General features: G+C 43.5%; 1 protein-coding gene across 1 annotated transcript in view; it reads left to right on the top strand.

Moving 5' to 3' along the window:
* The window catches only part of map3k10 (mitogen-activated protein kinase kinase kinase 10), a 34,872-nt gene extending 18,920 nt beyond the window's left edge, over positions 1-15,952 (top strand). The window contains exons 2-11 of the mRNA XM_069668313.1: positions 4,880-5,060; positions 6,754-6,902; positions 9,457-9,632; positions 10,550-10,796; positions 11,770-11,892; positions 11,984-12,122; positions 13,657-13,769; positions 13,853-14,145; positions 14,689-15,223; positions 15,405-15,952. Coding sequence (XP_069524414.1) covers positions 4,880-5,060; positions 6,754-6,902; positions 9,457-9,632; positions 10,550-10,796; positions 11,770-11,892; positions 11,984-12,122; positions 13,657-13,769; positions 13,853-14,145; positions 14,689-15,223; positions 15,405-15,808 — 2,360 coding nt within the window. The 3' untranslated portion in view covers positions 15,809-15,952. The remainder of the gene's footprint in view (positions 1-4,879; positions 5,061-6,753; positions 6,903-9,456; positions 9,633-10,549; positions 10,797-11,769; positions 11,893-11,983; positions 12,123-13,656; positions 13,770-13,852; positions 14,146-14,688; positions 15,224-15,404) is intronic.
* Positions 15,953-16,154: the final 202 nt, after the last annotated feature.

Genomic DNA, 16,154 nt, shown 5'->3' with positions numbered 1-16,154 from the left:
ATTTTTGTGTTGGATGTGTTTGGGCTTTCAAAGCTGCAAAATCGTGCATCAAATACTCCACCCCAAAATTGTGGTACATCCCAGCCCTGAAGTGGCATGTCGATTAACAGAGAGAGGAAAACTGAAAGCGGTGTTTGCTCCGACAGGTTTCACCACCTGCAGCATCCTGATCAGCTGATCAGACTGACTCAGCTTAATGTCTCAGCTGAGTGCTCGGATGACCACGCCCAAAACTCTGTCAGCTGACCGGTCGCTTGCCAAAACAAAGTTTATTTAAGGCGAGGCAGTGTCAAGAAAGACAACAACAGTTTGGCTTTACTATTAATGTTCAGATACATTTTTTAAAATCTTTTTACGTTATCATAAAAGCCTCCTAATTTGCATGGAAAGCAACCACTTTATTTTGTGTCACGATTAGCTTTTACTATTTCCAAACATTTTTGTTCCATTGTTACCCGTCTAATCTTTAATTTAAGTGCTGACCCAATCTGATAAAGCTGCAGCTTTTCTTCTCTGGGACCTTTAGGGAGTTTCCAGATTAGAGCGTCCACATGCCAAACGTGTTGCGTGGCTCTTTTAAGGTGTTATAAACCTGAATGTTATTGGCTCTGAGTAGAAATACCGTCACTCAGAGGACCTTTGATTGCATTCCTGTGTGGTGACACATCTGATCGAGCTGTTTGCTAATGTGTCACCTGCATTGACTAACCAGTCCGTGGATCATTAGTCCGAATAAAGCCTGGCTGGTGTTTGAACACTGACTCAGTGGCATTTCTCAACACTTAGCCGGGGTCAGGGTCCAAGGATGTAGAAAGATCAAGAGCAGTTTAAAGGTTGAATCAACACTGGATCACACGGGGATGAAAGAAAACTGCTGCGCTCTGTGGGATGAAAGTTTGACTCTTTGGACAATTAGCAAGTGTTGTTGAAGGCTGAGCAATGATACGTAGAGTTTCTGGATTGTGGCCTCAAGTGTGGGTATTTGGTACACCTTCAGGAAGTATTACAACAGAGCAGGAGCCTTTTCTACTTTATCTAGATATCTTTACTAATTATAATCCATTTAAAGCTAGTAACATGGACTGATATTTAAAAAAGCTACCTAAAGATCCTATAAACAAGTTATATATTGCAAAAAAAAAGATGATTTAACTCCAGCAATGTGGCTCAACAAGACTGGATGGGTTAGCATCATCACAAAGTTTTAATACGCTGGCGTTTCTTTGAACCTGAACCTTCATATCAACATTTACATTTTCAAAAAATTTATGTTTATGACCAAATAATAATAAAAGTAACAGCATTACCAGCTTCTTTGTATTTGTAGTCTGTGTTAAGCACTTATTAGCAAGCGTTAGCAACTGTTACCATGCTAAGACTGGAGCAAATTTTAGCATGCTAAGAGGCTGAACTAAGAGGGCGTTAGCTAATCATTATACCCGCTAATCCTGAGCATTTGAGCATGACACCTTGTAACATTACTAAGTCTAAAGATTAAAAATTAACTTTGAATCCATCTAGCTGTTTAGTTTTCAGCACAACAAGCGTCAGTGACCTCACAGAGCTGCTAGCATGGCTTTAGACTCATGCTAATCAGCCAGTTTGTTTAGTGTCTGTCTGTAGATACGAACCCAGGTTATTGATGAGATAGCGTCTGCTGTATATGGCTTTTTCAAAGAGTATTTATTGGAGGACAAAGATTCTTTGTACATAAAAATAAATAGGTCAGCTGCTGTGTGCTCAAATGTGTAAACACTGAAACAGCAGCAGCAATTCTAACATTACAAAACCTACTTTATCTGCACCTGAGGAATAAACTATTACAGCATGTTTTTTTTAATAATAGATCCGTGTGAATAATCAGTTCATATCGAGGCTTGTGATTTTTCCCATAATGCATGTTGCTATGGAGGACTTTGTAGTAACCAGGGAGCTTGGCAGTATTTCTGGCATTTATCTCATTACTCTATTTTAAGATAACACTTCCAACAGCGGTGCCATTGTATTGTGTATAAGACACACAATCCTTGATGTATTTTTTCTTCTTCTTCACTTTGATAAAATGTGCTCTGATGCTTCAGACGCCCTCACGGTTGTTATTTGTGCGGCTGCACGTCAGGCTTCTGCTGCGTGCCGTATACAAACATGTTGATCTTTGTGTTTGACGTACGGATGTATTTCTTGCTGTAGTGAAAACCTGATGAATGAAACATGCGCAGGTGGTGTCAAGAAGCTGTGAAGGACGTCCTCGGGGTGTGAAAATAACACGTTTATGATATAATTAAACTAGAGAAGAGAGGCAGAGTGGGAGCAAGAGCTGCGTTGCTCACACGTTCAGTTTCTGCGTTTTTGCCTCAATTTGTCGGCATTCTCTATTTCTCTGTGTTTCCACCCCGCCCTCCTCCACCCTGCAGGCCCGTATGGATGTGATCCATATTTATACACAGAAAAACAAACCAGGGGAGGCAGAGGCTGTCCTGTCCATCTTTAGTTTTTTCAGGGACAAATAGAGAGAGGGAGAGAGGGAGGGAGAGTTAGCCCCAAGGAGACAGCTGAGACAGTGACCACAGTATCATATTGAAAAAGACGACTAGAGACGGTTTATGAAGTAGTTCCTCTCTGAAGTTTTCCGATATTTTGATCATCTTTAAATCAAGCTCACCATATTTTAACAAAAAATGGTGACATCTGTGGACGGAGCCATTCGTCCCTCTGTCCATCCATCCATCCATCCATCTGTACGTCCCTTTCTCATGAATCTGATACTCTCTGCAGTGCCTGAAGGGAATTTTTTATTACATCTGCCATAAACAAAGGTGACTGAGAGCTCCTATTTTTATGGAATATTTCAAAATGTATACACAAATTATGAAAATATTTTATATAAATTCATAAAGGGGTTACATTTCATATCCAAAAGGTCAAAGGTCAACTTCACTGTCACAGCTTAATATCCTAGAAAAAGCTATGCTGTACCTTATTTCGGACACCCTTGTGTAAACATCCCTGGAAGGTATTTCTTTGAATTTGGTACAAAGTTTACTTGATCTCTGTTTCACCATTATCAGCATGTCTGTGAAACGAAGCCCAACCTCAAGGTGATGGCGTTTTCTTTTGTTCCTGTTCGTTGCCCAGTAACTTGAAACAGTAGCAGAAAAGTTTAAAAAAAAGTTCACTTGAACTCAATGACTAATCAGTTTTGTTCATTAAAGGTCAAAGGTCAAGGTCATTGGGACTGCACGTCTATTCCATTTTTATTAACGCGATATCTCAGCAACGCCTGGAGGGATTTCACCTAAGAAAACGTTTGTGATCCATTATTTAAAATCTTCGCTCTCTCCAGCACTTCTTGTTGGTGCTTTTAGCTTTAAGGGTAATGCAGTCCAAATACATATATGTGTACATAAATGTCCCCCATCATTCTGCTGGATCAGGCAAAAACCCACAACGCAGTTCTAGTTCTACACATATTTAGTCTAAGTTTATCTGACAGCTGCTGTTTCTATTAATTTTGCACGAAAATTTTATAAAACAGAAAGTTATATGCATTTCTGTAGATTAAACCGCCCCACAGCACATAAGGTCTGGGCTGAAACTAATGAATAGTTTCATTGCAGATTAATCTGCTGATTATATTCCTTATTGTCTATTAATCAGCTCGTCTTATGGTCGTTTTGTGTGTGCTCTGCGGTAGCAAAACATGCGTGAGGTGGAAACAAACAGCGCGAGCTTCACATACACCCACACGGCACCGTTCCGCCCTGTCGGCTCTGCTGTTTACACTGACGCCGTTTTGCCTCTGTTACGCCTCTGATGCCGGCTCAGAGGTGGAACGACTTCGCCCAACCATTCTGCCAACATGCGTAATAAGCCCGGCTTGAACTGGCAGTGTGAAAGGGGCTACAGTTACCGTTTCAGCTGCAATATAAAGTAGTTAAACTTCCACCTCGAGCTGATGTTAATGCATCATTAATAATATCGAGTACTCTAAAGAGGACCTTCTACGTGTACATTTAATTCATTACTTTCACTTCTAAAGGAGTCTATATACAGTACACTTTTTCTGCTTTTACTTAAGTAAGTGACTGTGGGAATATCTGCAGACGGGCCTGAGATCAATTCTTTATCAGTGAAACTCTCCCAGCGAGCTTGTGGACAGAGCAGAGCACAGAGAGGCACACCTGTATCACGTGAAAGCTTGTGTGTCTGTGTGTGTGTGTGTGTGTGTGTAAACAAAGACGCCGCTGTGTGTGCGTATCCTCTCTCTCTCCGCCTCCCTTTGCATACGCCTGTAGATAAGTGAGAGGGAGAGAAAGCAGCCCCAACCTGCCTGTGAACTGTGTACACTCCAAACATTTCCATAACCTGCTCGCACACGGAAACCAAAGAGGAAGTCTCACAGAGAAACACAGAGATGAGCTTAAATGCTGATGTATATTAGAACACTGTGAAGAAGATACTGTAGACTTTAAAACTTGCCTGTATGGAGAAAAAAAAACACACATCACACACTGTGGACTGCTGGACCACAGCTGATAATCTGCCCTATAGCAGAAACTTGAAAAGCACACTGGTCCGACCACACCTGTAATGTAAACACGACTCTGTTATAGAACATGAGCACCTTTTACTATCTGGTTTTTCCATTTGCACATACACAGTTTTAGATATCTGAAGTACAAATGCATTAGATCAAATTATAGACACCTATTCAAATTAAAATACTGCATATAAAAACATACAATTAAAAAAATATATACTTTTAAAAAAGTGTCTTTTTTTTGTTTCTTAGTTGCTGATTAATTTGTTTCTTTGTGTGCAGCTCCTTCATACTGATCTCTTTCTCTAACCGTCTGTCTGTCCTTCTCCTCCTCCTCAGTTCTCATCCTGGACCCGGTGGAGCGGGACGACTTGTGCGGTAAAGTCCTGAAGATCACAGACTTCGGTTTGGCCAGAGAGTGGCACCAGACGACGAAGATGAGTGCGGCGGGAACGTACGCGTGGATGGCTCCAGAGGTCATCAAGCTCTCCCTCTTCTCCAAGAGCAGCGACGTGTGGAGGTACTGCACTCATTCTCTTTGTTTCGCCTGATTTATACAGAGACGATATTCTTCAGGCAGGATTTTAAGAGAGACTTAAAAGTCACAGTATGAACTGGAGGTTTGTATAGTAAGAATAGCTAAGTTAAAGGCCCAGTTCGCCGATTTTCAACCTCAGTCCTTTCATGCTATTATGGGGAGCTAACGCATCTATAGTAGAAACAAAAGCAATTTCGCTCTGTGCCTTTGGAGGTGGCTATCCACTTCTCCAATGGGCCGTGGAAAACCTCCACCAGACTCAGTAAAGCGTCAGGGAGGCCAGGGAGCTCGCTAAACTACACTTCCTCAATCTAGGACGCCCACCTCCGATGTCATGTCTCGTTAAAATCGTCAGGTTTGAAATGTAGACTGCAGACCCAAAGATTTTTTAGACGATCCACCGGTATATTCTCGTCGTATTTCAGATTCTGTACCGCGCTGAGCCATGGCCTGCAGCGATCAATGTCTCTTGCTGAGCCGTTCCTTTCAGAGGGAGGGGCGCAATGCACGCTGGGTGTTGTAGGAAATGTAGAACGGGCGAAACCACGAGCTGTTTGTGCAACTTTCTCCACAGCTATGGCGCCAGTTTAAAATATTATTGCTTCTATCGATTACAGAGAACACCAGCTTTGACTGACGGTGGCTTTTTCCAGGGGCGACCTGCTCCTTTAAGAATATTGATCAATCATCAGTCAAAACAGTTTTATATTGTGGTTGTAGTTGGTTTACATTATAGCTGGCCTCTCCTCCCCCTCTCCACGACACCAGAAGCTTAAAGTCATGCGTCCAACCTGTCACCTGTCCACTAGGTTTTTATAGATTTCTGTTCTCACACCCTGAACGCTGTTATTGGCTGAGGCCTGCACACCCACTGCCTAAAGGTTGACTCCCAGAAACCCGAACACAGCAAGATAGTAAATCCAGACAGAGGGCAGAGTCTCTGCAGATACAGACAAACACATCACACTTGAAGTGGGTCAGAAGTGATGACAGAGAGTTCAGAGATAGTTTTTTAGGAAAGTCCTACTTTCATAACTTGAAAGTATTTAAGTAAAATAACTTACTGCCCACATGTGACTGTTATTGTTTTCTATATGATATATTTTATTGTTGGATGAATATTTCAGATGCATGAATCTGTGAGCAACATTTAACTTAACTCAGTCTGTAGGGACTTGGCTTGGGAACCGGAGGGTGGCTGGTTCAAGTCCCGGTATAGACCAAGCGTGGAATTGGGGTTGGTGGCTGGAGACGTGTCAGTTCTTTTCCAGGGCTGTTCCCTTGAGCAAGGCACCAAATGTCCATGTGCAGCCTCCTCACTCTGACATCTCTCCATTAATGCATGTCCAGAGTGTCCTGTTTGTGCATCTGGTATTTAGGGCTTTTATATGTGTGTGGCATGTTTGTAATAATATCAGAGTCAAGACATTGTATTTCTCCTCTGGAATTATACCTTCTTCTTCTTCTTCTTCTTCTTCTTCTTCTTCTTCTTCTTCTTCTAAAGGTACAATATTTTCTTATGAAATGTAGTCAAGCTGAAATATTAGATAACATGGCCTTCTCCTCAGCGATAACAGCTTTGGTCACTGATTAATTGTCATCCCCGTTAAGGACATTAGAGCATAAAAAGCATAACATTTTCTCATCTGTCATCTCTCTGTGTCGCTCCTCTCAGTTTCGGCGTGTTGCTGTGGGAGCTGCTGACCGGCGAGGTTCCCTACAGGGAGATCGACGCTCTGGCGGTGGCTTACGGTGTCGCCATGAACAAGCTGACTCTTCCCATCCCGTCAACGTGCCCCGAACCTTTCGCTCAACTGCTCGGAGGTAAGAAGCGGGAAACACCCGGACACTTTGAGTTAACATTAAATAAAACAAAAGACCAAGACTTGTTCCATTTATTAAAGTTTGGAAAGTTTAGCTTTATGTGGTTTTTCTTCTGAACTTTAATGTTCATGAGTCATCAAATGTGACCTTAAACATGTCAGAAAGTCATTAAGAAAAGACCCTTTTTGTGTCCTCATCCACTGATATTCTCGATGCATCTGGCAGACGAGACAAACAGAGTTATAAAAGGATAAAGGCCGTGTGAACGTCTTCATTAAGTTGCTTTTTATACATCCTCGTGCAGCCGAGCGCCTGAGCTCCCCAGGGCCGGATTTCTCCTTTTCACCTTGTAATAATCCAGCCGCTCGATGTTAACAGTGGTAGAGTATTAACGGGCTCTTTATTTCACAGTTCAGGTCGTCTCTGTTTAAACACGCTCCTTCCTTATATCCACATTTCCTCAGGCCAGGTTTTTACGTCTCACAAAAAAACGAGCTGTTTCTTAACTGTCAGCCAAACTTCAGTCACCTCCTCTACTCCCCTCCCACTCTGCTCCTAAAGCTCTTTTCCTCCTCCTCATCCTCCCCTCCACTCCTCTTCATCTTATCCATGTTCATCCGCTAATCTCTCCTTTTTCATCCCTCGCCGCTCTCTCCTCACTCTGTTTACTCCTGTCATCATCTCACTTTCATCTCCTCTCCCTCCCAACTTCATCCACTCGCTCTTTATGCTAATTTCAGGTTACCTAAAAAATAAACGTTACCTGCTGAAAACTGTGAAGCAGCTTCCCTGGTTGCACTTTTACTTTCTCAGTCGATGGTTGTGCCTGTGGTTATGTGTTGGAGAGGCAGCAGTGATCAGTGTGTGGCTCAGCAGATTACTGTAGGTGCGCACCGTGTTTCTGTCACACTGTCACTCAGGGTTTGGCTCATGATGGCGGCCATATGCCGGCCCATCTTGCTCGCTTCCACGTCTCATGTTGCCTCCTTTACTGCCAGGAATGGAAAAAAAAAGTCCAGACCAAAATGAATGGTTCAGCCGCTTTTAAATATGTTCATAACCTGTGAATTTGTTGTCTAGTTTTTAGGGACTGACATTGCGAATTAGTTAAGAATATAAATGCTTTGGTGTGCTGCTTACTCAACCCTAAACAACTAACAACAAATATTAAATATATAAGAATTTATTCAGGGAAAATGAGGTGAAAAGTGATAATTTAAAAATGTCAAATTTAACTTTAAGTTACAAAGCAAGCAGTGCACATACAATACCCATAAACGTTGTTGTACTTAATTTATTAGTTATACAACTTAACTGAAACTGGTCTTTTGTTGCCGAGCAACCCAAACATTCTCCTGCACTCTTGCTACTTTGTTTGTGTCCATGTGTTACCACAGAGCAGCTACTTTGTATGATGTACGCTTATCTGTTTTATTTTAATAAGAGTCTGCTGTGTGATTCAGAGGTACCAGCTTGATCAGTGTAGACACACACAGTCTGCTGTAATGTTAATTAACAGTATTCAGAACAAGTGGCTGAGGCGGAGTGATACACAGAGTGAAAAGTCCCAGTGATGTTGTTCTCTATGTCAGCACTCATGGAATGCCTCTTGTCCAATCAGATTACTTGGTCTGAAATAACTGTTGTATAATCCAATGGTACAGCAGGGGATAAAAAATATAATGTGGCGATATGTTCTGACATAATGTGTTGTATAGAACAGGAGAAAGCTTATAATGTATATGTGATAAAATTTACTTAGTGTTTAGTAGACTATAGTATAATAATAAATAGAATAAATATTATACACTTAAACTTGTATTAACGAAGGGAACATGATGAAGTCAAATTCTGGTGATATGCTGCTCAACAATTAATTATTTTTCAACCCCATAAAAAAAGTCCCAAACCTTCATGAATTGATCAACAAGTACAAAACTGTCTCAGTAGCCTGATCCTGCTGTGTATTCTTCCTCTGTACCAAAGAGATGTCAAAAACACACCAGTGAGTCACACACTCTGTTTATTTAAAGTAAATCCCACATACATCATCCTGCTGCTGTTAATATACACCAGAGCACCAAATGTGTATTAATCCCCCGCTGAAAATAGTCCCTATCACATGCACTGTTTACTCCTGTTTGAATAACGTCTTCTAAAAACTACAGAGCCCAACCCAGATTTATACTGAGTGCAGCGTATTGTTTGTTGACAATAAGAGAAATATAGAAAAGCAGCACTTTGATAAGCAAGACTGTAAACTAAAACAGTGCTTTATGTTAGCCAGTGTTAGCTGTTAAAGTGGTGTTTTTTGAATGGAGCCTGGTATGAATCATATCTCTGGTGTAATAGTAAAGTAGGAGTCATAGCTAAGACATCAAACAAAGCTAAAGCTAAGTCAAATTCAGACAAAAAAATACACAAAAAGGACACAAAAATGCACATATTACCTTTGATGTTTGCATGTAATTTACGACTTTATAACATCCGATCAAGACTTTAAAAACTTACGGCAGTATTAACTTGTTCCTGTCCCTCTTGTCTCTCCCCTCAGAGTGCTGGAGCTCGAACCCGCGCAGCAGGCCCTCCTTCACCAGCATCCTGATGCGGCTGCTGGCCATCGAGCAGTCGGCCATGTTTCAGATGCCTCTGGAGTCCTTCCACTCGCTACAGGAGGACTGGAGGCTCGAGATCCAGCAGATGTTCGACGAGCTGCGGGCCAAAGAGAAGGTGACGAATCCGACAAACTTAAAGGAACTTTATTTTGAAATGTATGTTTTTAAATGTGTCTTTGAACAGAGGAGAAATGTGGGAGGATTTTTCAACACCTCACTCTGTCTGAGGTGTTTCTGCAAATCAGAATTACCGTAGCAACGAGCTTGTTCAAGGAGAGGTGTGAGAGGAGGTGCTGCTGTGCTAACGACATCTTCCTCTCCTCTCCTCCTCATCCTATTCATCCCATCTTCCTTACCTCATCCTCTTCTCTCTTCTCCTAATTCTCTCTTCTACTACCTCTCTTTCTCCTTCTCCCCTTCATCCTGTCTCCTTTTTCCTCTTCCTCTTTCCTTCCCTTTTTTCCTCTCCTCGTCCCCTCCTTTCTCCACTTTTCCTCTCTTTCTTCTTTTCCACTTCCTCTTATTTTCTACTATACCTTTTCTTCTCCTCTCCCTCTCCTTCATCTTCTCTCTCCTCTCCTACTTGTTCTCCTCCTCCTCGTCTTATCCTCTCCTCCTCCACTCCTTTCTCTTCCTCCTTTCTCCTCTCCCCTTCTGTTCTCCTCATCCTTTTCTTCCCTCTTCTCCTTCTTCTCTTTTTCTCCTCTTCCTCTCCTTTCTCCTCTTTTCCTGTCCATCCTGCTCTTCTCTATTCTCCTTTCAACTCCTCCTCCTCCTCCTCCTCCTCCTCTTGTCTTCACTTTTCTCCTCCCCTCCTTGCCTCCTTATCCTCAACTGTCCTCTACTCTCTTTCCTCTCCCTCTTCCTCATCCTCTTTTTCTCATCTCCGCACGTCTCACCTCCTCATTCATTCCACTCCTCTGCTCCCCCTCATCCCCCACCTCTCCTACCATCCTAAACCTCCTCCTTTATTCTCCTCTCCTTTGCTATCCTCATCCTCTCCGCTCTTTTCCTGCCTCGTTCTCTCTACAGGAGCTGAGATCCTGGGAGGAGGCGTTGGCACGAGCCGCCGAGGAGCAGAGGGAGCAGGAGGAGCAGCTGAGGAGGCGGGAGCAGGAGCTGGCGGAGAGGGAGATCGACATCGTGGAGCGAGAGTTGAACATCATCATCCACCAGGTGTATCAGGAGAAACCCAGCGTGAAGAAGAGGAAGGGACACTTCAAGAAGAGCCGCCTGCTGAAGCTCGGCAGGGACAGCAACTGCATCAGTCTGCCCTCTGGTGGGTGAAAGAGGAAGTGCAGTCTGGTTCTTTTAATCTGAAGAGTCAGGTTCAGAGCTCACAGTTTGATGTAATTTCCTGTTACTTGGTGGATTTTAATGGTTGGAAATTCTGGCCAAACAAAAGTAATAAAGTCAATTTTCACCGGTACACCCAAAGCCTCTTCTATAGAGAAAAATAACAGAAGATAAAATGTTCTTCACAGTGATCACATGTTGCAAAATATGAAGCAAACACAGAAAATTTGAATTTAAATGAGCTACTCAGAAAACCACTTACATTTCAAATGTGCAAACACACGTTTTTAACATGTTTCACATCTTATCACGTTTTTGCATATTTAAAATAAATGTTTTTTAAGAGTAGAAGATATTTCTGTTGAAAATCCATAGTAAATCTTAAGTTTGTTATTCCTTTATATTACTATTTTAGGGAAATGTTTCATCAAATTGTACAAAAACCCAAAATCAAACCGGCCGCTGGAGCACAGAGGAAGCGGATCTATTGCAGGATCAATAATGTGAATATCTGAGAAATAATTCAGTTCTTTTATTCAAATATTTTGCAGCAAACAAACAAAAGATCCTTACCCTGGTAACAACACAACATACACCTTCCCCGGTGCCAGCATATCCTAGCTCGCCCTCCCATATATACACGTCACCCAGTGCCCAAACTGCCCAATACTTTTAAAAATCAAACCATAAATAAATACTCAAATATCACAATGTTATAAAACTTAGTACAAATCTTCCTTAAACAAAATGACAACAAATAGATGAATAAGTAAATGTTAAATAAACTAATAAAACATAACAATGTGAATAGGTCCAACATACAGTATGTTTGCGAAAACTTGTGCTACTAATAGTATGCTTTTATTTGAACAAACAGGATGTTGTAGTTCATGATTTAAACCTTAACCCAGTGTGTTTACCCAAAATGATTGATGTCAAATCTCCTTCATCTGTAGGCTTTGAGCACAAGATCACAGTCCAGGCGTCTCCCAGCGTGGACAAGAGGAAGACTCAGGGCAGCGAGAGCACCACGCCACCTGCCAGCCCGGGGGTCATCCCCCGACTCCGAGCCATCAGACGTGAGTAGGAACTGTGAGAAACATTCAGAGAGCGTCATTTGTGAGAGCGAGGGAGGAATGTAATGTTGTTTCTTTTAATCTGTCCCTCAAGTGACGCCGAGTGACGGCAGTAAGACGTGGGGCCGCAGCGCCGTGTGTAAGAAGGAAGAGCTGACGGTCAACAAGAAGAAGGGACGCACCTGGGGGCCGAGCTCCACCCACCAGAAGGAGAGGGTCGGCGGGGAGGAGAAGTATGTGCTCATTATGGATGTAAAATATCTCTTACTTTAAGATTAATGTTTTTTTAATTTGAATTAAACACAAGATACTTGTGCCCTAATGACATGGATAAGCGCTCAGTGAAGAAACCCCTCCGCTTGTGCCCTCATCCCAGTACTTATAATTAACCAACCACACCGCAACCCAGGCAGCATTGCCACCAAGTAAAACTAATCAATATTAATAAGATAAAAGTTGAAATTATAATAAAAAAAACTTACTTAAAGTAATAGAAGTAGAATGACACAATGCAGAAACATGTCTCCTGTGGCTATTATAGGCTACAATTATGTGTTATATCTTATTATCAATTATTAACTTTGAGCTTTAATGTAAAAGCAAGAATCCACTTTTATAGTTGGTTGAGGTGGAGCTCATTTTCTTACTATTTTGTACGGGACTGCACCTAATGATGATTGTTTTCATCATGGATTAATCTGCTGAGTGTTTTCTCCATTAAACACTGGATTAACTGGTTTGTAAAATATCTGTAAAAAGCAAGACATGCTCTTAAAATTACACATATCTCAAAGTTACATCTTAATAATGGTTGTTTGGTCCAACCAGCACTTCAAACCTCCAAACTACATTAAAAAGTCTCCTAACAAAACTTAGAGAAGATTTTAAATCCTCACACTGAAAACTGTTTGTTAGCACTGTTGCTTCACAGCTAGAAGGTTCCTGGCTCGAATCCCGGTTCGTACGTAGCGGGCCTTTCTGTGTGGAGTTTGCATGTTCTCCCCGTGCATGCGTGGGTTCCCTCCGGGTACTCCGGCTTCCTCCCACAGTCCAAAGACATGCTCGTCGGGTTAACTGATGACCGTAACATTTAGCCGTAGGTGTACTGAATAGTAACCGAAGCCTTAAAATAATTTTATATAATTTCCTTTGAAGTGGAAGGAGTAGTGGGCATTAAAAGAAATAATGAAGTAATGGCAAGAATATGAAATTTGTTTCTAAGTACAGCACATCAGGTTTTGTAATTATGTATGAAAATGTGTATCTGTGTGAGATTAGCTGCAGGTCAGCTGTGCAGTCCATACAGATATACACAGATAAATGATACTACTAGTCACAGCTCTGCATGAAAAGAGTTGAATCCTTTCTTGTTGCCTTTCTCTGTTTTCTAAAATGTGACAAAACAGCATGTTCTCTATAAACCATCTTATAAAAGCGGCTAAAATTGGATCATGAGGCTTGTTTTCTGTGAGATCGAGGGTTATCACAGTTATCGCCAGCGAGATGAAAACATTTTCTCATATCTAACTGGAGAGGTTATTGCTCCGAACACAAAGAAACAAAACCTTTCAATCAATTTCTCATTACAGAGTGTGGAGCGGCCAGAAGCAGAGCAATAATCTCTGCAGAATGTGGTGGGAGAAAAATCCATGTTGTGTTTGATGGCTGTCCTCATGTGACATGAAGCTTCTTGATAACTTTTTCCTCAGTTTGAAAACATCACTGTGGCACTTTGTTACATTGTTTTGTGTTTGTGTGTGTTTGCAGACTGAAGTCACTTGGTGAAGGCTGCAAAGTTTGGTCGTCCAGTGCACCAAATCTGGGGAAGTCCCCCAAACATGCACCCATGACGGCCGGCTTCTCCAGCCTCAATGAAATGGGTGAGTTTTACCTTTCATTTAGAGTTTTGCATCAAGTTAATCACGACAACTTCGCCTCAATCCCTCCTTCCTCCCTCACACAGAGGAGTGCTGTGAGTTCGAGGAGTCCCCGGGGTCCCTGCAGCCCTCAGAGACCAGCAGTAACGGGGCTGCGGAGGACTCGGGCTCCCTGTGGGGCAGCCTGGGCCCCAACGCGCTGCCCTCTGTTGGCGGCTCCTGTCAGGGGCCCGGCAGCGTGGGGTCGGGGGCGAGCTACCAGGACTCGCTCCGTCGCAGCAGCCAGAGGAAGAAGAGCGACATGTTGCTGCTGGGTTGCGCCTCTCTGCTCGCGTCTGTCGGCCTTGGGCAAGACCTGCTGCAGCTGGGAAAACTACAGGTGAGGAAAACCAGCACAAGGAGAACAACAATCAGTACACCTAGTTTGTGAGTTTTTATTGGGTCTTTTTTATTTTACAAGCTCGTCCCTACAGGATATTAAAGTTTTAGATTTTAGCTATTCCCCTGATAAACAGGAAGCTTCCTCCTGCACACACTTAAAGTAACAGACATGGTTTAAATCACCTGCACAGTCTCCAGATCTCAGACTGATGGATCAGCTTTGGGATGAGATGAAACAGGATGAGCAAGCTGCCAAATTATCAGCAGGAAATGAGCGATGCTGTCGAGTCAGCACCGACCGAGGTCTGCGTGGACGCTTTCCAGCATCTGTTGATTCTGTGTATCAAAGGTTTCTGTCTGTTGTCGAAGCAAAGAAAGGTTTTACCAAAGTAGATACAGAGTTTACAGTTACAGGATCAAATAGCTTATGATTTGGATGTAAACTTTTACTTTGAAAGGGTGAGGAAGTGATTATCAAAAGGAGTTTCATAGTTTTCTGACTTCTCAGTGGTTTGTTAACATGTACTAATGTTGCGTTCAGGTGCTTCAGGACGAGCAGGACCTCAGAGAGGAGCAGCGGAAGAAGAAGGAGGGTCTCTTCCAGCGGACGGGACGTTTCCGTCGCAGCACCTCCCCGCCCAGCAGAAACCTGTCCCTCTCTCTCTCCAGACATCACGACTCCACCCTCCCCTGCTTGGACCCGTCCCCCTCCGTCACACTCCTGTCTCTGTCCTCTCTGTCCGACTGCAACTCCACCAAGTCCCTCCTCCCCTCAGACCCGGATGAGTACCCCCTGACGCCGATGACGGGGGTCAAAACTCCGGCAGCGACGCCGGCTCCCGCCCTCAACCCGCTCCTGGACCTGCGGGCGGAGAGCTTCAAGAAGGAGCCCAACCAGTCGCTCACGCCGACGCACGTGTCAGCAGCCATGGCGCTGAACAGAGGACACAGACGGACCCCCTCAGACGGGGCGATACGACCCCGAGCTCAGACTCTGGGACACCACAGGACGCCGTCAGACGGGAGCATGCCCATGCCGCCTCCACCAGGGGCACAATACAAGACGATTAGCAAAGGTACATTGACCTATGACATACGATTAGGTTTCATTCTCAATGTCAACCGACATTTTTGGAGGTTACTGTCATATATTTCAAAATCGTCACATTTTTAAGCTGGAGGGAGAAAAGGAGGATGTTTGCCACATGTTCTGTTACAGTTATAATGAAACTCTTCTCTCTTCTTGTCCTTATTCAGCTACACAGGACAGCCTGGACTTCCCCCGCCTACCCGACCCCGCCTCCATCTTCCCCGCCCCACATCGGCGCAAAGCCCCGGCTCCACCGATCCCCGACCAGCCTCCTTTCTGCCTCATCAGCCCCCTGGAGAGACCCAAGACTCTTGAGTTTGCCCCCCGGCCGCGGCCCACTCCGGCCCGGATGAGAGCCGACCCCTGGAAGCTGGGCTCTCTCTCTCGGACCCTCAGCTCGTCGCCGGGCAGCAGCTGCGACAGCCCGCTCGGGTCAGGGGACAGCAGCAGCGCCGGCGCCACACGACCCAACCTGATGGACATGGACGTGGAGGGTCAGAGCGCGGACCACACGGTTCCTCTGTGCGGACAGAGGAAGCCTGCGACGCTGTGTGGACAGCAGTACTCATAGTGAAAACAGCAAAGGGACATTTTCAAGTCTTTGCATTCAAACCTGAACCGAGTCATTAAAGCTTGAGCTAGAAATGAATTCACTATATTCACACAGCGGCCATTTTTGTCTGACTCCATGCTCATGGTGGCGAGCTCAAATGCTGCTATTATATAATGCTGCTGTGTTCAAATTTTAAGTTGATTGACAGGGAGAGAAATGTTGCCATATTTCTATGTAAAACAACATAACTCCTTAGCTACCCTTAGATAATAGCTAATGCTAGCATTCAAGCACTTACTAGATCACATTACATTAGCTAACATTACGTTAGCTAGCAAGGACACTAGCTAGTTATGTGTTCCAA

This window comes from Semicossyphus pulcher, unplaced genomic scaffold (genome assembly GCF_022749685.1).
Source record: "Semicossyphus pulcher isolate SPU_LCO1_2020_fin unplaced genomic scaffold, fSemPul1.0.p SCAF_19, whole genome shotgun sequence".
In the NCBI taxonomy this organism is placed as follows: Eukaryota; Metazoa; Chordata; class Actinopteri; order Labriformes; family Labridae; genus Semicossyphus; species Semicossyphus pulcher.
This window is presented reverse-complemented; position numbering and strand designations above follow the sequence as displayed.